This window comes from Typha latifolia, chromosome 11, assembly GCF_019914945.1.
Source record: "Typha latifolia isolate L0001 chromosome 11, TyphaL0001v2, whole genome shotgun sequence".
Lineage (NCBI taxonomy): Eukaryota > Viridiplantae > Streptophyta > Magnoliopsida > Poales > Typhaceae > Typha > Typha latifolia.
In genome coordinates, this window is record NC_133096.1 from 7,281,944 (window position 1) to 7,301,823 (window position 19,880).

Below are 19,880 nucleotides of genomic sequence, written 5' to 3' on the forward strand. Positions count from 1 at the left end.
TGCTGCTAGCCTGCTATGAGACAAAGTAGAAGGCGTCATCGATTGCGTGGGATATTAATATAATTTATCCATGAATTATTACGTCTGAGCCTCGGGGACTTCTTTATAATTTAACTCTCTTTTTTTTTCAAATTATTAGAGAAACATGGGAAGTTTAAATTAAGTCAGGGGGGCATATTAGAGTGCAAAATACATATAAATAGGGAGATAAAAATAAATTCTAGGTTGGTGGATTCTTTTATGGTCTGTATCCATATCCATATAAGATATTTATGGTTATAAAGTTTGCTATCTGAATCCTTGAACTAATTCAGAATCAAAATGATAAGTGGATATGTCGCATGGATATGCAATGTCTGATCTGCATCATACTGCACTAGGACACAAATTAGATGCACAATTTTTGCCCTGATAGATGGCAATGGAGGAGAAAGAAAAGAAAATGATGAATTCAAGTGCACATCAGTACTTCAATTCTTATGCTGACAGCAAATATAGAAATTATCAGAATTATCCATCAAATCCTCCTCTTCAACAAAGCATGGTTTAGTAGTATCTAGAATTGAATATTAATGAAAGAAAAGGAGGCAAAAGTATAACAACCGTTTAAAGGTAGAGAGACGACCTCCGGTGGTGTCCTTCAGCTCATCCCTCTTGAAGCCATGATCATACAGTGTTGATGGTATCAAGAGTATAAGCACCACACAAAGTAATGTGAAATTTATGCATCAGAGAGATGGAATGCCAGCTGATTACTCTCACTAAGAATGAGTTGGCAGCATTCAGAGTCATCCAACTCAACTGTTTCTAATACATTGAGAAAACTACAAAATTATCAGATAGAGAACCACACTGTTGACATTGACCATTTCTAGAACAAAAGAAACCTGACTAAATGTTCATGTCTTTTGCAACTAGGCAATAACTGTAAGTTTTGATATCCTTTTAAGTGCCTTAGAAGCTCAACCAGAGAAATATGTGAAGACCCTACAACTTCACCTTCCTTTAGTCAACTCAGGATCCCTGCGGAACATAAAAGAAGAAATAAACAAATAAGAGAAGAAAAGTAAAATTAGTAGAAAATTTTGGAACAACCAAATTCCAAGTTGTTTACAAACCTCTGAACATGATCGAGAATGAGAAGTCTAGGCCCAGGGGGAATCTGTACATCTCTAAGAGCACTATAGCAGGCAAAAAAGTATAAGCTTGATAACAGAGTAACTTGTATAAGTACTAAAATTCTAGACTGCTGCTTATCAAAGTTAAGGAGAGCTAGTTGGACACTTTACCTATCAGTCAGAAGGGGCAATGTACGATCTGTAAGCATGCCTTTCTTGAAATTCTTCTCATACTTCTGGAGGCCAAGATTTGCCAGCATGCTTCTTGTATGAGAGTAGTACAGGTCCTCAGTTTGTGGCTGTGACTGGGAGAATTTCTGACCTAGCTGCAAGATTTCATGGTGCATCATACTTAGCAGAAGAATAAAAGTCACCTCAGAGAATTACCTATTTTAGGATATTATTTGATATCAGGACCTTTACTTTGTGATCTATTTGAACACTGAAATGAAAAGTCAGAAGGATATAAGAATCACCATGTATAAAACTGTTAATATGAACTTGTACTCTTACCTTAGACCAAAAATAAATGGGTAGTCTGAAAGATGGAAACTAATCTTAGACCCCATCCCCATAACAAGTTAGACTGATGCCGTAAGTATATCAGAAAAGGCAATACTCTTATTTCTAGACTTAATATTTGCTCCTGCATATCCAAAACGGCAATACTCTTAGGGCCTATTCCCATGGTCATTATGTGCCAGAACTCAGATGCATAGCATATTATTTTTCTTCCAGCAAGATGCGAACTATTTTCTTTGTCATTGAGAATTTCTAACATTTCATTAAAATAAAGAACTTTGGTCTCCAGGATCACATCCTACTCTTAATCAACTTAACTTTATTTTAGATCTCAAATCAGATATCCAACAGAAAACCCTAAATTAATTTATTTCTTAATTAACCCTACTACATATTCAGCTCATAAAACCCTTTCCCTAGGTCCATCCGCATCTAAAACCTTTGACATCTTGTGCTTAGCATATCCAAATTCACAAGTTCTCAGACTACTGTCAAAATCCCTCTCTACCCAAGATTTCCTTTTCTGTCAGTGTCAGAAGTAACAATGGTGCTCTCCTTTTCCTTTCCTGCTTCTGATTAAATCAGAATATCTCCTATGGAGCATTCTCAATTATTTGATCTAAGTAAACAATTATGTTTTTGGGAAAACATACAATTATCATGAATACTGAAATGTACTATCCTCAGAAAACATAAGCTTAACGAATAGAAGGTTTTCTGTCTTCAAAAAAATCACATCCAGAGGAAGAAGAGAATATATGAAAAGCTACAAACAAGCAATTATTCTGCAAAATCAAGACACAAGATTATAAACACAAATTTCTAGAGAAAAAATGTTTACAGTAGCTGTAATAGTTGCACGATACATCAGAAGGAAATATCTTAGTATGTTCCAAAGTGAAGCAAGAATAATTAGCTATTAAAGGTTTGTAGTTGCCTCCACTTGCTTACCATGAAAAAGCCACCTTGGAATATTGCGAAAGCTAACCCTGAGGTAACTGCACCGGCTACAGGATTAGGAGCCCCCATACCACTGACTAATGAAAACATAGCTCCAGAACCAAAAGCAGCAACCATGCTGCAACAAGATTTCAATTATTTAAACCCATAATTTCACACCTGAATAATGAAAAATACCAAACCAAATTATATGCATTTCAATAAGTAGGGGAGCTAGGATTTCCTATTAGGTAACACAATTAGGAGTTTCTATTAGGGGAACAAAACTATCTTATTGTCTTTCAATAGCAAAGCTAATAAGTCATACTTAAATTCATTATTCAGCATGCCAAACATAAAGATTCATCAAGAACATCCAAACTTTGCATTTCTTATTCAATTTCAGAAGGAAGGAAAATGATTCCTCTAAATTTCACTAAAAGATACTTAATGAGTTTTCATTGTCTAAAAGAACTGCATATTGTCATTAGACTTTATTTGGACAAATTAGAGGAATAAATGCATTATAGCAACAGTATCATGTAAAACGCAAAATGAAGCAACATCTTCAACCAGAATTTCCCATTCATTATATCTCACTCCAAGCAACTATTGCTTTCATAACTCATAAGCGTCATACAAATTTAAGATGTCTTTCTTACTCATTATAGTGCTTGCTTGAAAAAAAAAATTTATTGGTGTTTCCTAGAATTGCTTTCATCAAATAATGGTTAATATAAAATTAAATTTCTTATATTGACTTCTACAGCATGCATATGTTTCAGCTCTTTGTTTAGAATTTGAATCATCCTCCACTATAATTTTGAGAACATCAAACAAACAGATGAAAACATACAAAACTATCTAACAAAAGAATATCAAGAGAACTCTTCTTTTGATTTTAAGAAGCTCATAGCGTCAGATTACTTGAAGCACCAAAATAAAACTCCTAATTTGAAAGCTCACAAGTTTCAACACATCGAGGTCCTTAACTTTTACAGAGAATGTCATCAAATCATCATGCTTGCAATGAACCAGGCAACACTAAATTACATCAAAATAAAAGACCTACAGATGGCTTTAGCAACCATAACTAGAGATAATTGGCATAGATCTGTGAAACAATTGATATAACGTGATTTATTTTCTGTCATTGTAAGTACAGGACAATACAGTCATCACTGCAGGATATTGGAGGACAGGATATCACAGCCTTATCTACATTATCAAGTGATTCTTCCTACTACCAAAACTAGCAACACCATGGTGCACTATAGCAAGCCTTACCACCTAAGCTACAAAGATGCTTCTTTCACATAAAATTCTAGTGAGGTCAACAACACCAACAGGAATAGATAATATCATCATTTTCTCAAAAGACATATATATAATAGGCGTGATAGAATTAAATACTGATGGCCAAAGAAGGCAGCATATCTACGTATAATGTCTAATTGCCCATGTGAAAATTCATCTAACTTTATGATAAAACAGCAACTGTACAAAAAGAATGACTACAAAATTATACTTTGACCCCTTTATGTGCGAGCTTACCTACTCTGGACATCCTCCACTCCTCTTATCCTTTTCATGACACAAGATATTCCTGCATTTACACCAGTCATGACCGCAAAATTACGGGCTTGTACCAAGGGTCCGCCTGCCAAAGCCTAAACCAAAAAAATAAAGAAGAAAAAAGAGAAAATTAGGATATAAATTTGTTAATACATACAGCAAATCCTTGAGTCTTGAGGCAAGACTCTTATTAAATCTACCACCAAATTAAAAGGGGAAAAGAGAGAAAAAGAAGAAAGAGAACAATTTAGATATAAAAAGAGCAAAAGGAAAGAGAACCAATCAAAGGAGCAGAGACTCAGACCTGAGCTTGTTTGAGGGAGGCCATGCCCATGGCCTCGGGAGCGACGTTGGGCGGCGGGGCGAGAACGGCTTCGGAGGAGACAGATCCCATGATAGCGCCGATGGCGGCCCCCTGGATGGCGCCGGTGGCGGTGACGACGGCGGCCTCGACCGGCATCGGCTGGCGCGCGAGCCAGCTTCGGAAGCCGCTCTCAAGGTTCTTGACATGGGCGCTCAGCTGAGTGAACGGATTAGGGTTCGACGCCGTCGGAGCTAACGCCATCTCGCGCCGTCCGTCCATGCTTCCCAGTCCTCCGCACTTTATCTCTTCGGCTTCTTCGCAACCGTATCGCCCTTTTTATATATTTATCTCGTCAAGGGTTAACTTTATTTTCGGAGAGTTTGAAAAGAAAATGAAAGAGGAAAATTACACTCTGACACCTGATTGTCGACTATTTCTATTTTGTTCCATTTATTTCATATCTTGGGAAATCTATCAAAGACAACCTGCATTTTAATTTATTATTGTTTATACTCCTAAAAAAAATATTGTGACTTAAACTTTATCCTAATAGCCTTTAATGAAATAGATAATATTTTATTACTTTTAAAAATAAAAAATAAAAAAAATTCTAAAGTTCATCTCATTTGATTCTAAAATCCCATTTTCCATTTAATTTTATCTTAATTTAATAAAACTTATTCAAGAGTATTAGGGTCATTGTGCATCTATAGTTAATAATAAAACTTACAGCAGAGTATATTTGAGATGTTTTAGATAAATAATAGAGGTTGAATGATAAATTTCTATTTAACTTTTTCTCGCATCATAAAATTAGAAAATTTGCTGGGTGTATCAGTGTAATGTGAATTTCGTTTCGCCTCTTCATTATTGGTTTAAATTTCGCTATTTTTATTATAAACCTGTACTTTATTTCAAATTATTAACCATGCTCTGCCTTATAGGCAGATAAGTTCTGCAGATTGCTAAAAGTGAATTCGTAGATTCTATGCTTGGATAATATTCCACTCTAAAGAGGAGCAAATTGCAAATTTTGAGCACAAAAAATAGAGGAAAAAAAAAATCTAGCTGACGCAATTTCCCGTCCAGAGATAATCTGTGCTAGTGCTTCATGCAAACTTGATGATAACATAACTATTAAGGATATCATAATAATATCATAAAGGTCACAAGATTCAGCTATTAATAATATCATAAAGCCAGAAAAATGCGAGTCCAGAGCCCCATATCAACTTTTAGTAGAGAGTGAAACATTCACCTGAATATATACTTTAAAGCTTCAACCTAAAAATTTAGTATGTTCAACAAATTCAAAAGATCCATCAATTTGTTAACTTGCGTAACAGAATACATTGGTTCTAGCTGCTTATCATAGTACAGACATCATCTTTCGACTCTGACTCATATCAACTACACAAAGCCGTATGCTATGGAAGAAGCTTACTAGATAAAATGGAGAGGAAGCTCAGCGAAGCGTATCCACTTCCAATGGCAACATGGGAGAGGCAGCACTGGTGCTTGTTCCACTTCTTGGCTGCTCGGAAGCAGCCTTCAACCCCAACTGTTGTAGTTGGTGGACAACATGCGACATCCTTGGCCGCACGGATGGGACATGCTGGGTGCAGGAGTACACGAGATCCATAACCTTCTGTATCACCCCTACCTCAGGTATGTCCATAATGAGTGGATCAAGAAGCTCAAGATACCTATGAGATTGAACCAGAGGTGTCGCCCACTCAAATATAGTCTGCCAGCCAACAGATTCAACAGCTTTGGCTGGTCGACGACCACTAACAATTTCTAGAAGCAGCACACCGAAACTATAGACATCACTCTTTGTCGTCAGTTCGTTTCTGTATACGAACTCTGGGGCAAGGTATCCATATGTACCAGCCATGACAGTCCTCTCATGCATCACCTCCCATGGTACAAACTTTGACAGGCCTACCCCCATCAAATGTGATCCAAATTCTTCATCAAGGAGTACATTACTAGCACGAATATCACGGTGCACTACATGTGGCTTCACCTTGTCATGAAGAAATCTGGATTTGAGAGAACAACAGTAACAACATATTAGTATGATAGATGCCTCATACTAAGGGAAATCAAGTGACTGCTACTAGATTATCATGATTTTGCTGATGCTGAAGAGTGAACAGCTAAAATTATTTCAAACATAGAGAATAATTCTTGAGAAGTAACAGCAAGTATATCGAGAATCATATCTTATCGAATTTTCTATCTCAAATAGCACAAAGCAGAAACATAGATGCCTCATACTAAAGAAAATAAGGCGTAAAATGATGTTGGAGTCACTTAAGACATTCATAAAATTGCATGTTACAAGACACAACCAACAGTATATACTCTATAATGGCATGCAAGTTTAAGGCAATTCAAAAGATAGTGTCTTACGAACCGGATCGATACGGGGATGAGTTAGTTATTTGGATTGAAGGAAGATCTTGATGATGATAGAAGGGGAGGAGAAAATGATATGTGGATGGGGATAATTGCGATGAGATATGGGAATAGGATGAAAGAGAAGAGGTCGCTCCTAGAAGAAGTAGGGCCGTGACAGACGAAGAGAAAAATCTAACCAATAAAGGTTAGGGGACGATGAGAAGTTAGGGCAAGAAGAAGAAGGAGAGGAAGAGAGAGAGATAGATAGAGAAATAGGAGAAGAAAATATGATTTCATAAAATAACTCAACTAAGGTGCACTCCACAATATTTAGAGGCTATCCCTTAGACTCAAATAATAGAAATAAAATCTTAAAAACAAAGTGTTCTCGCCGCGGTGCGTTCAAACGCGGATTTTTCGTTCTCTGTATTTGCGAACGCGTGCAGGCATTCAAACGGACGCGTTCTAACGGGCTCGAGACAGTTCAAACACACAAATCTCGTTCTCTGTATTTGTGAACGCCCCACGACAAAAACTTTATTTTCTTTCAAAACAAATTTATTTCTTCCGATACAACTTGATACAGCTCCAGTTGTATCACAGTGCAGGAATCTCCTCGGTATCAAAGTGAGCTTCCACCATGGTAATAAAGAATCAAAGACAATAGAAAATTAATATTACTTCTAGACAATTATATGTGTATAGATTATAGAACACCTTCATTCTCATAGCAACTATTGACTCGAAGGAGAGGCTTCATTTAGTGCTTTTAGCTTGAAAATGGATGTATCCTTAATAACCTTGTCTTTGGCACAAAGTTTACGCAATTGATCGTAAATTGTTTTTCATCAATAGAGGAGATTAATCTGCTAAATAAATAATCTAGGTCTATATTCATTTGTAGCAGCCTTTTGGAGTTTATAGAATTCCCTTCTAAGAGCCAATTGACAAGTCAGTCCAAAGCATATTCAAGCATTATTGAACTGAAGAACAAATAGAAATGAGGTTTTTTGGTAAAGGTTTACTACTCTCTTTTTTCCCAAAAAGTAGGATATACCAGGAAGAGATATGTAACTCAACACCTAAAAGATACATGGCCTAGCTTCCAAAAGAGCCTATTGATCAGGGCCAATTTAAGGAGTTTCTTGCTTTATTTCTTGGTGTGATTGGTTTAGAAGGATTTGACTGATTGAAATTTTGAAATGATGGATAAGTCTAAGGCATCTAGATTCCTAGAAACATGAGCTGCTTTCAGTTTATGATTCTCTTAGTTGGGCTAATTGAATTCAAAAAAAGTATGGCCCCAGCTTACAAGATCTCAATAGTTATGAATCTTATGATCTAAGTTAAATGTGAAGTAGGGGTGATCTTGTTCTTGTCATGTGCTATTCTTTTTGGACTTGCAACTTAACTCATGCCAAAAGAAGAGAACTGAGAGAGAGGGTCAAATTTCCCTACTGAACAGATGCCTCAGTATAGGTGGCAACCCCACCCTCTACTTGTTTGCTCATATAATCGGTAAGGGATTGGGGCTGCACAGTGTGTGCATGGTTTAAATAGTGTTTTCTGAGCATAAGGTTTGAAGTTTGAATTAACTTGCTTGCCTTCTATAACAGTCTTGAAGGATTTTTGAAACAGAAGAAAAGGGATAGTTTCTCTTCCCATTTTCCCTTACATTCCTGTTCTACCCTTTCCTCATCTCTCTATTACCATTTATTTAACATGTGGATGAAGGTTTCAATTTTAATAATAATGTTTCTGCTATAACTTATCCATGGAGTTCAATAAAATTTACATCTATTAAGTAAATATCTTAAATTTAATTTTACATATAAAGTCATAGAACATCACTAAGATTAATAAGACTAAGCAAAGTGAAGAAACTAAGAAACATAACTTTTTAACAAATGCATATTTTTCATTTTTCAATGTCTTTCTTGAAATGATAAGCAAGTGTTTCTTCTCAGTGGAACAAGATATCCATTGATATTAATAAAAAGGGAACATAACAATTACAGAAGAACTAGAGCATTAGAGCTAATATTTTTCACAATTATATTACATCTGAGAAGATAATGAAGGAATCTGGTCATTTGGTTTTTTTAGTTATGCATCTTGATACCAGGGTTAATCTACAACTTAACTTCTTTTGAAGTGTAATGTAGCCGCTAGTATAATAATATAATTGTTACCAGGAAATATTTGAACACAAGAAAACTTATTTGCATATCTCTTTAGAGAAACAAGGAGACATGTGATGGAAAACATGGAGAGGAAAACTTGCTGACAGTTCAATCCTTGAAGTTTCATTTTCATGTCTTCAAAAGCTCATCTCCATGTTAATGTGAGTATTCATGAATCTGTCATTAACAACCCTTATGCTATGCTTCTTGGCAGTCAATGTTCAGGTCCTAAATGCATGAAGGATATAACCAATTTGTTTTAGGATGTTGTAAATAATAATAAGGTAGATATAGTTGTGGGCCTTTTGGCATAATGAAGTTATGCAGGAAGTAATAAAAAAGAAAAAGAAAAAGTTGTTACAAGTAAATAAAACCATGAGATCATTTATACAAAACAACAACAAAAAAAGAACAAACAGTATGATGTAACTAACAATGCCTAAATTTTGACAAGAATAATAAATCTATTTACTTTTGTCAATTTTCTTTCAATATGCACGTGCATCCATAACTATTACCAAAATTATATTGGAAGTTCATACCAAAGGGAAAGCCAGAAAGATATAATGGCTCATATCTAATTTGAAATTCATAGTATCATAGGTTTGACTTTTTACTTACGCAATCCCCTGGGCAAGAGTTGTAGCAACTCTCATTCTCATTGCCCAATCCAAGCTTCGACCCCCTCTTGGTATGTGATGTAGCCATCTATCCAGAGGCCCATTAGCAACAAACTCATAAACTATATAACGATCGCCGTGATCATAACAGCAGCCTTTCACAGCCACCAGATTAGGATGATGAAGCCTTGCCACTCTTCCTATCTCTGAATAGAACTCCTTTTTCCTCTGCAGACTTGATCTCTTCAGTCTCTTAATAGCTACCCTTGATCCATCTGGCAAGATCCCACTATATGTTCCACCTGTTTTGGCATCTCCAAGAAGTCGGTTTCCTTCACTAAAGTTCTTTGTAATTGATCTCAGCTCTTCACTGGTGAAAACCTTCCAAGGAGGAGGCACTAATGCAGCTGATGATGGACTAGACACCTTGCGTGATCTTTTGCGCTTCTTACTACGCTTGCACACGAGGAGCCATATAACAACAACTAGGGTGATGAAAAGAATCAATCCACTCACAACTGCAAGGATGACGAGATACTCTTTGTGGCACTGCTTGTTCTCACATTTGTTTTCTGTCACGAATAAAATCTGTTAGAGAATAATGATCTTGCCATGGATAACGCTTCAGGCAAAGGAATCTAGAGCACAGAGAGCAAGTTGAACACAACAATATAGTACATAAGCATGCAAATTATCTGAGGTAATAAAAAGTGGGCATAGCATTTGCAGGTGATGCATGTTTACATCACTAGAGAAAATCACCAAAAATAGATGCAATATCACGTAAATCTTTCCCTCCTAAGATGCTGTATTGCCGCGAGCCCCGTGCATTAAGACTCATAGAAGCCAAAGGGCATCCAGTGAAGTGTCTCAAAATACCCTCCCACATGCTAATAAAGTTTAACTCCTCAGATGAACAGTTACTAAACTAATAACTTTAGATATTTTTAATACTCCAAGTAGTGGGAAGAAAAAGCTTACTTCTTGCTACCTATGAGAACAAAAACTGAACCGTGAGTGGTTCATGAATTGCATTGAATCCTCTTAATGCAAAGTACAATTGAATGCACAGACAAAATGACCATCAATTCAGATACTATATCCAGAGCACAATTGCAGGTCAAATCACCCTTGAGCAAAGCGAACAGCAAAGCATTGTCAGAAGCTTATTACTAATTTGTCTATCTTACAAACAGAACAAAAATAATTCCAGATTACTTGGATAATGTTCTAATTCCATTCATCACATCTACTCTCTCCAGTCCCTCTTTTACTTGCCATGAATCCCACACTCCCTGCAAACCTCGTGCTTTTCCACCTAAATCCGTTATCTCAAACTAAGAACCCAGAAAAAAAAAATATTCCCAACCCACCATTTCCACCAACTACCGGCTCCTACTTCCCAAAAGTGTCATTAATCTCCCCCACCGTGAACAAATCAAGCGGTTTGACAGCAAATCATTCACATCAAGTGACTTGAGCGCGTAAAATTACCCCCAAAGAAACAAGAAACAAACGAAATTAAAAAGAAAAAAAAAAAACATCTTTATCTCACCAGAAGCCTTCGGCTGCGCTACACCACCACTTCTACGGACGCCGTCCATACTCTAAGCTTCCTCCTTTTGCTACCCAACGGGGAAACCCACTCTTTCCTCGAGAGTAGGGCGGCCTCAAACCTCTATAGAAGACTCATCTCCTTGCTCATCAGCTCATCAGCTCACCTCTCTCCTCCATAAACCCTCTCGCTCCACTAAAAACCCCTAAAATTGGAACCCTAGAAATCTATGTTCCTTCATCAAAGAAGTCAACTTCCGACAAGTTTCTACCAAGAAGTTGCTTCAATAATTTCGACCGCGTTCTAATTAATTCTTATAGTAAAAACGACTAGTAATCTCTGTTATTTATTTTAGCTATCCAGATTGAAATGATATCACGAGTCCGTTTAATAATTAACGAAATTTATTTAAAACACTCCATCTTAAACTTTATTATTATTCACACCCTACTGTACCAATATTTACCATTTACCCTCTTGTATTTTATTTAAAATACTTCAAAAATATCTATGATCAATGAACTAAATTAACTATAGACGCAAAATATGCTTAATATTTTTTAATAACCTTTAATAAAAAAATTTAGATTAAGATAAAAGTAAATAAAGAATTAGATTTTAAAATCAAAATAAAGGGTCTAGCATAGACTCGAGTAGTTCGAAGTATATTTTCTTATTATGTATGATATCAACTACTAAATTAAAAAAATAAATTATTTATTAATACGTAAACATAGGTTGACATATTTTCGATCTAGAAATCAAATCAATTTATAATATATGCATAAAAATAATTTAAATATATAGTGGCTTTCTAAGATAGTTATATATATATATATAGTAAGATAGCTATTTTCTTAGGGGTTGTTGGATTTCTTATATTTAAGAATACATATGCATTAAGAAATACATGTTTATCTACATATTATATATAGAGAAATAAATAGATTATTTGTCTGATTATAATGCTGCATCTGTTAGACACATGTTTACTTTGTTGTATTTTATAATGATGTATTTGGTAAATATGTATTTGATTGTTGTATTTTATAATACTATTTTGACATTATAATTATAAGTATTTGGTTGTATTTCTTAGATTCAAAAGACTGCGACTATATTCTCAACTAAAAAAAAATTATTGAAATAGAAAATCAAATTTCAGTTGAAATGAGAGAAGAGAGACGACTCAAAGTAAGCTAGATGCGGCCTGGCCTTTCGGTATCTACTTAGATCAAATAGGTGCCAAAAAATTATAACCAGTTTTTTAAAATTTGATACACTAATCCAAATAATAATTTCTGGGTTAAACACTATATCTATTAATGCAGCATTTATAAAAACCTAAAATCAAATGGCCCTTAATTTGTCTAAAGTTGGTTAGTTATGCAAAATAAGACCAAAAGTGAGTAAACCCTATAAAATCAAAAATTACTTTGATTTTTCATGCAAATGATACTTTGTCTTTCAATCTCATAATATCTTTAAAAGAAAAGGAAAATTAAAACAAAAATGAACCTAAGAAGGACAAACCTACCAGTTTGAAAGATGACAAAGTGGTCACTGACTACAAATTAATTAAATGATGATGTAATACCCTTAACTATTGGTTGTACTAAAGCAGATGCATTCCATTAATCCCCAAACTACCAAACTAAATTTGGTACACAAATTATTCCTTTTATTTTTTTTTATCATATCTACAATTCATAGATTAGATTACAAAAATGCATTAGAATAGTATCAAGGGAAATTTTATAAATTTATAATTCATAGGAACCTTTGTAATTTGGCCCCCTCTTAAATTTAACACTAATTAGTGTGGCCCCACCTGTATTTTATTTGCTCCATCCATCCTATATCTTATAAACACTAAATGTGATAAATTTTTATAGAATGAGAGAATATTTTGAATAGATTTTCTATTAATTTGAAATTATTAAGAAAAAAAAAGTGCACTACAAGCCCCATGAAAATAGCAACGATCTAATATAATTTAATCTAATCCCCCACTCTCATTCTATACTTTATCATCGATTTTGCTATTTTACGTTTAAGAAAACAACAAACAAATTAATTAATTTTTAATTCTTATATGTAACTATGTAAGTACCCTCTCTCTTTCTCTCTCTATCATTTATTATTCTCTTTATTATTTAACGTTTGAGCATCTAATTTGATTACAACAATAAATCACTGAGTATATCATTACTTTATATTTTTCTTATTTTATATTAATAATTTATTAAAATTATCGACTGTAGTGAGCTTGTTATAACTTTGAATTAAAGGTTTTGATATAACTTCAAACGATAAAGCTATCAAATAATAATCCCAAATACGAGCACAAGTTATAAGTCACAATTAATACTTAATTTTCTTAAATTTTACAATTATAAATCATTATTAATACGGGGAAGTGTCTTTCTGTGAGTCTTTGCAGTATTTGAGCTCCGACTCTCCCCGAGGTCTCATGTCCACACTAGGTGCACCGACGACCAGGCTAACGATAATCATACTCAGCTAGCCTTAGATCCCTCTACAGCCTGTATGAGCTGGGTTGATGCAGCTTGGTGCAATGGGCTACATGGGGGTGTTGGTATATTCATCAGACCTTCGTTGAATAGCTCCCCTGTGGAAAAATCTATCTTCCTGAAATACTGCTCAAGTCCCATCTGGGGGGAAGCCTATGCAATTCTTAAGGGTCTAACCGATATGTGCAAGATTCTTGAATGTACTAAAGCTTGGCTATTCAGTGCATCAACTCTCAAATCGATAACGCTGTAGATGCTCTTAGACGGGTGGAAGATCTATATAACATTTCTCAGTGTTGAAGTCACCGGTCTACCCTCTTTCAAAAAAAAAGAAAAAGAAAAAAAATTGCAACAAAGATATATCCAATGCTCAAGCCCCCTGCATTACTAATTCTTGCCAAACGTTGTAGATGAAGTAAGAAAATTTATAACAAATGAATGATCCAATTAGCTATATGGATTAGGAATTGAGAGTGAACTGGCAGTAGAGTAGATCTCCAAGAGTGGGTCACATCACATGCTCCAGCCTCCAGGAAAGATTAAGTTGGTGGTGTCGGTGATCTCGGCTCGGAATACGCCGTGACAGCTTGTGCAAGTAGTAGTGTCACCCACGAACATCACATGCGTTCCAGATATTAAAAGGACTCCCCACATCTGGGCCCCCCCTCCCCACCCCCCAATCAAAATGCACTAAGTAGCCGCTTATTAATTATTATTATTCTTAAACACTAATAAGACTAAGTGGGCTATACTACCAGCCAAGTTAATTCTCACATTTGTTTTCACCTAATTAGTAACTAGTACGAGAGTACTAATAATAGGCAAAGCTATTTTGAAAAGGAAAGGAGGAAATTCTCTTACTTTTTATTATTGTCACTGTCTGTCTATCGTTAATTCGTGTCATCATATGAATATGTGCTGTCATACATTGATCGTGTGTATTTAATAATTTTAATTACACATGAAAAAAAATACATTTAAATTATTGATTGATTTGTTAATATTTATTCAATAACATCCTCAAATCGATCTTGTCTCGTAGAATTAGTGAAATGCATAATAATGAGATTTTTGTGAGATTTTTATGAGGGAAAAAATTGTCTATATTTTGTGTACGTGTGTTCGTAGATTTGTTCATCTACTCAACCTTCGAGCATATAATATATATGTCAAAAATGACTAAACTCATCTACTAGCTATGAAAATTAGATGCTTTTATTGAGTGAAATTATAGTGAATTGTGTATGTGCCTTGAAGACAACCCTTTTAATATGAAATTATTAGGTCGAATGTCCAATAGACATATGTATATGTCAAAGATGACGAGCTTTTTTGTCCGGCTTATAATTCATTAGACTTACAACCTAAGAAAATAAGTATTTCTTAAAAAATAAAAATAACCATATTTTTATTAAAGATGACAATGGATCAACTAATTTTAATGTCCACATCTACTATTAACGCGTCTATTTCCTATTTATGCAATTAACGACGAGGATCGACAAACTTATTAGGTTCACGACGCCGCCAATTAATTACAAATTAGTAATAAAAAAAAAGAGACTAAACGATTAATAATTGAACCCAGCCCACGGTATTAAAGAAGCCCAAATCCAATCCTAACGAACCCACCCTTCTCTCACTCATCACTCCGCCTCGATCGAGATCTACGACGTGAGAGCTTTACCGCTCATTTCCCCCTCCATTTCCATCTCCAGATCCAACTCCCATCTCTCTCTAACCTCCTCCTCCTTCTCTTCTTCCAGATCGATCCGAGAATGGCGAGGTTGGATCTCGACGGCCACCCGATCCCTCCCATGACGATCTGCATGATCGGCGCCGGAGGCTTCATCGGATCCCACCTATGCGAGAAGCTCCTGGCGGAGACCCCTCACTCCGTGCTCGCCGTCGACGTCTACAGCGACAAGATCAAGCACCTGCTCGACCAGGACCGGATCCAGTTCCACCGCCTCAACATCAAGAACGACTCCCGCCTCGAGGGGCTCATCAAGATGTCGGATCTGGTTCGGTCTCCGGTCTCACCGCTTCTTGTTTCTTATCGTAATTTATTAGATCTCGTGTGATCTCGTGTGTTTTGGATCGCAGACGATTAATCTGGCGGCGATCTGCACCCCGGCGGATTACAATACGCGTCCGCTGGATACGATTTATAGCAATTTCATCGATGCGCTTCCGGTGGTAAGTTCTTGTGGATCTCAAGGTTTTTGATCTAGATCTCAGATCTGTGCGTCCGGTACTCATTACCAATCAATGCAGGTTAAATATTGCTCTGAGAACAACAAGCGTCTGATTCATTTTTCTACTTGCGAAGTGTATGGAAAGACTATCGGAAGTTTCCTTCCAAAAGAGCATCCTCTGCGTCAGGTGATGTCACTTTCTATTTCCACATTTTGAGGTACATTGTTGTTGTAGGATCAAATGAAAGATACTATACCTGGATTCAATAGATCAGGTTGAGTATGGTACTCACTCCAAAATAATATGTTAAGAATTACCCTGAAAAAGTGGATAATCTATTTTATTGGATTACCTAAAACAGTAGAAAATAGGAATAAATTTGTTCACTGGGGAGATGTGTCTCTTGTAGCAGTGTCATAGTTTATTACTGTGTCTATGTTATTTTCTTTGTCCTGATTTGACATGTGGCCGTTGCCATAGCTGTTATCATATCAGTGGTGACAGATCTTTACAGAGCATCATGTTGGACCTGTTTGGAAGTCACTTGTGAATGGTGCTTTTACTGGGATCAGATCCCAGTTTGTCATGGTTCTCTACTTTCTTAATGCACGCTTCACTTTGTTAGTAATAGTGTTTGAACTGGGTAATATTCCTCATCCTTCAGTAGAACATTAGTATATACAGAAATTAAGGTAGTATCCAATGTACCCATGGAGGACAAGAAGTGTGAATCAATTAAAATGGTCGAGACATGTTCAATGCAGATCGTGTAGTATACTTGTACAAAGAGGTGATTCATCCAGCTAGAAGGTTATTTGAGAGCCAAGGGAAGACCAAAACTAACTTGGGAGGAATTAATAAGGAAAGAAGGATAGCAAATTATTTTAGGCAAACCCTTGCACTAATTAGGGAGGATAATCCATTCAGCGGAGACCAAGTAGTTGGGTGTAATAGCTTGGTTGATGCGATTTTATGAAGTGTGTGTCCAATGTCAACCTCGTGCCAATGCGATGGCTTTATAGTCTATTAGTTTTATCGCTCTTACATTTCTGTGGGTCCTACATTGCACTTGTGCCTCTTCATGTAGTTTTTAATTAGAACGAAATATCATCAAAGGATAGCTGCAAAGATCTATTTATAGAATTGTAGTTTTTTTATGGTTATTACCAAAATTTAGGGATTGGAGGCTGTTTGTGCAGCTTCCTTTATGTCAAATGATTGATTGGCAAAAGCAACTTATTGGGATATATATGTGAAAATTATTTTTATAAGACAATTATTTTGGTACTTATGTTAGCTTAGAGTTGACCTTCTTAGGTTCATTAAGTCATTTGTCTGTAGTATCCTATATTAATTTCTAGTATAAATGCTGGCATTAAATATTTTACATTGCATTAGATGTTGCCTAGTCAATTATTCCTTATTGTTAACCTCATTCATAATTTAAATGTGAGTTTTCTGTAGTATCCCTTTACTGGTTTTCAGTACAAAGGATGATGTTAATAATTGTACGTTGCATTAGATGTGCCCTAATTGATTTTCCTTACTAATTATCTCATTCATAATTTAAATGTGAGTTTTAACTTTTACATATAGCAGGCCCCTTTGACATAGTTTCTTTTCAGTTAATCCACTTTGATCTGACATAGCTAGGAATTTGATGATACCTTATGCCCTTTATTACTTGAGGAATTGGTCAAATACATTTGACTTGACTTAGAATTACTAGAATTTGGACCAAAGATCAATTCTACTAAATTTGGTTGTAACCATTAGATTTTGCATAAAAAGCAAAATGCAGAAATTTTTTCTTGGCTTCTTGCGCTAGCGCACTAAAACAATCCTTGACTGAAAATACTTCAATCAATCTAACAAGTCAAGAAATGATGCATTGCAATATCTGAGAAAAGCAGATTGATTTATGTATTTATTTTTGTGTGGAGTGATAGTAATTTGTCCAGCAATATCTGAAACAAAATTGCCCACGAGTGACTTTTACATGTTGTTTCATTTCTCTTTGGTTGTAAATCATGTTGCACTACTCATATGACCAACCTATTTCATCAAATAAAGTAGATGCAAATTGAGACTGTTTCTTGTCGAACCATGGTGTATCCTCGTCCATCCTCTTCACTGATTCATTATTTATCCACTGAAATAGGAGCCGGAGTTTTACGTGCTGAAAGAAGATGTCTCACCTTGCATTTTTGGCTCTATTGAGAAGCAGAGGTGGTCCTACGCATGTGCAAAGCAACTTATTGAGAGGCTAATCTATGGCAAGTTCACTGACTCATGCTCCAAACTTATTTATGTCGTTCTTCTTCTGACAATCATGTATTATGTTCTCTAGCTGAGGGTGCGGAAAATGGTCTGGAGTTCACCATTGTGAGACCTTTTAACTGGATTGGACCAAGGATGGATTTTATTCCTGGAATTGATGGTCCTAGCGAAGGTGTTCCAAGGGTTTTGGCATGCTTCAGTAATGTACGCACCAAAATTTACATTGGTTGATGAAAATGGCCACTGTCTAAATATTCCATCACTAACACTCGTTATGCTTGTGCAGAATCTCCTCCGCCGAGAGCCTCTAAAGCTTGTTGATGGTGGCCAGTCGCAAAGAACCTTTGTGTACATCAAGGATGCCATTGAAGCTGTTCTCTTGATGATTGTGTGTAGCATTCTCTCGTTTTTATCCCTTCTTTCAATAATTGTTTGATCCTCCAAGTGGAAGGCTTGACATCTTTTCCAACAGGAAAATCCTGCTCGAGCCAATGGCCATATCTTCAATGTAGGAAATCCTAACAATGAAGTTACAGTTAGGCAGCTTGCCGAAATGATGACAGAGGTATTGTTTATTACAGTAATATTTAATTTTGTGCAGTTGCATGTCTTTTTAACTGTTATATGGACTTTATCTGCAGGTGTACTCGAAGGTATCAGGAGAGGCAGCGCTGGAGGAACCAACAATTGATGTAAGCTCCAAAGAGTTCTATGGAGAAGGATATGATGACAGCGATAAACGTATTCCTGACATGACTATCATCAACAAACAACTTGGTAAGTTAGAACCCTACTTTCCACCGCAAAAGAAGTTAGAACCCTATTAGCACTCGTTTTTTCGCTGGTCTAGATTGATCTCATGATTGAATGACCATCTTAATGTAGGTTGGAACCCGAAGACATCGCTGTGGGATTTGCTGGAATCCACACTCACATATCAGCACAGGACGTACGCAGAGGCTATCAAGAGGGCTGTGGCAAAGCCTGTTGCATCCAGTTAGATTCCAATTCCGTGCTGACAAATTTCTTTTGAACAGCATAACTGCAGCACATCTCTTATATTCTTTTAGTAGTCATACATATTATATGTAAGGTACTCATTATTTTTTGTGTCAGTAGTTGATATCCAGATATTGACACTGAAATGCTTTCTAGTTTTTTTTAGGACAGCGTATGTGAATCATATGATGGTGGACTTATATACTGTGGGCTGTCCATATTTTGCAGTAGAGCATGATTTCCAACCAACCTCTTTCTCATTCTTTCAAACTATTTGCTTGGTTAAGTTGTTGTTCATTTCAGAGCAAGTTTGAATCATATAATGCTTTATAGTATTATGGATTTAATTTACAAGGGTCAGCAAATGCTATTAATATGAGAAATCAAGCAAATGCTCTCATTTTATAGTAGGAAACTCCAAAACCTGAATGCTCACCCATCTTATCTATGAAATAATCACTCGTCTCAGGGTGAAACATCCTCTATTAGATGTCAACTAACTTCATCAAGTATGTCTTCTGGAGTCACCTCAACTTGATTCAATTGAGGCTACTAAGATGACGCAACTATTGTTGTAGTGAAATCACTTTATATACCGTGCTATATGTTTCGTACAGTACCATCTTTTTTCGTTATTTTTAATTTG

General features: G+C 35.9%; 3 protein-coding genes across 3 annotated transcripts; 1 reads left to right on the forward strand and 2 right to left on the reverse strand.

Annotated features, from left to right (window-relative positions):
• Positions 1-545: 545 nt before the first annotated feature.
• LOC140797423 (chloroplastic import inner membrane translocase subunit HP30-2) lies at positions 546-4,883 on the reverse strand. Its single transcript, XM_073150841.1, has 6 exons — positions 4,459-4,883; positions 4,134-4,249; positions 2,592-2,718; positions 1,290-1,444; positions 1,119-1,181; positions 546-1,023 (listed from the first exon to the last, which is right to left on the reverse strand). The coding sequence occupies exons 1-6, from the start codon at positions 4,735-4,737 to the stop codon at positions 996-998; spliced, it is 768 nt and encodes a 255-aa protein (XP_073006942.1). The 5' UTR covers positions 4,738-4,883; the 3' UTR covers positions 546-995.
• Positions 4,884-5,691: 808 nt separating this feature from the next.
• LOC140797541 (C-type lectin receptor-like tyrosine-protein kinase At1g52310) lies at positions 5,692-11,601 on the reverse strand. The gene is made up of 3 exons (XM_073151090.1): positions 11,223-11,601; positions 9,669-10,239; positions 5,692-6,503 (listed from the first exon to the last, which is right to left on the reverse strand). The coding sequence occupies exons 1-3, from the start codon at positions 11,269-11,271 to the stop codon at positions 5,924-5,926; spliced, it is 1,200 nt and encodes a 399-aa protein (XP_073007191.1). The 5' UTR covers positions 11,272-11,601; the 3' UTR covers positions 5,692-5,923.
• A 3,658-nt stretch (positions 11,602-15,259) lies between these two features.
• On the forward strand, positions 15,260-19,483 carry LOC140797996 (UDP-D-apiose/UDP-D-xylose synthase 2). Its single transcript, XM_073151715.1, has 10 exons — positions 15,260-15,430; positions 15,523-15,780; positions 15,863-15,955; positions 16,034-16,141; positions 18,117-18,231; positions 18,306-18,439; positions 18,522-18,623; positions 18,708-18,800; positions 18,877-19,012; positions 19,121-19,483. Exons 2-10 carry the CDS (start codon positions 15,535-15,537, stop codon positions 19,234-19,236), a joined length of 1,143 nt encoding a protein of 380 aa, XP_073007816.1. The 5' UTR covers positions 15,260-15,430; positions 15,523-15,534; the 3' UTR covers positions 19,237-19,483.
• The last annotated feature ends 397 nt before the right edge of the window (positions 19,484-19,880 follow it).

What these genes read in the sequence shown, in the direction of transcription:
- LOC140797423 (XM_073150841.1), bottom strand. Translation starts at nt 4,737, where the DNA reads ATGGACGGACGGCGCGAGATGGCGTTAGCTCCGACGGCGTCGAACCCT. An exon ending in GTGGAGGATGTCCAGAGTAG is followed by an intron (nt 2,719 to 4,133) that starts GTAAGCTCGCAC and finishes ATCTTGTTGCAG; the next exon opens with CATGGTTGCTGCTTTTGGTT. An exon ending in TCCAAGGTGGCTTTTTCATG is followed by an intron (nt 1,445 to 2,591) that starts GTAAGCAAGTGG and finishes GAAATCTTGCAG; the next exon opens with CTAGGTCAGAAATTCTCCCA.
- LOC140797996 (XM_073151715.1), top strand. Translation starts at nt 15,535, where the DNA reads ATGGCGAGGTTGGATCTCGACGGCCACCCGATCCCTCCCATGACGATC. An exon ending in TCATCAAGATGTCGGATCTG is followed by an intron (nt 15,781 to 15,862) that starts GTTCGGTCTCCG and finishes TTTGGATCGCAG; the next exon opens with ACGATTAATCTGGCGGCGAT. An exon ending in TATTGAGAGGCTAATCTATG is followed by an intron (nt 18,232 to 18,305) that starts GCAAGTTCACTG and finishes TATGTTCTCTAG; the next exon opens with CTGAGGGTGCGGAAAATGGT.
- LOC140797541 (XM_073151090.1), bottom strand. Translation starts at nt 11,271, where the DNA reads ATGGACGGCGTCCGTAGAAGTGGTGGTGTAGCGCAGCCGAAGGCTTCT. An exon ending in AGCGCAGCCGAAGGCTTCTG is followed by an intron (nt 10,240 to 11,222) that starts GTGAGATAAAGA and finishes TATTCGTGACAG; the next exon opens with AAAACAAATGTGAGAACAAG. An exon ending in ACTCTTGCCCAGGGGATTGC is followed by an intron (nt 6,504 to 9,668) that starts GTAAGTAAAAAG and finishes TCTCAAATCCAG; the next exon opens with ATTTCTTCATGACAAGGTGA.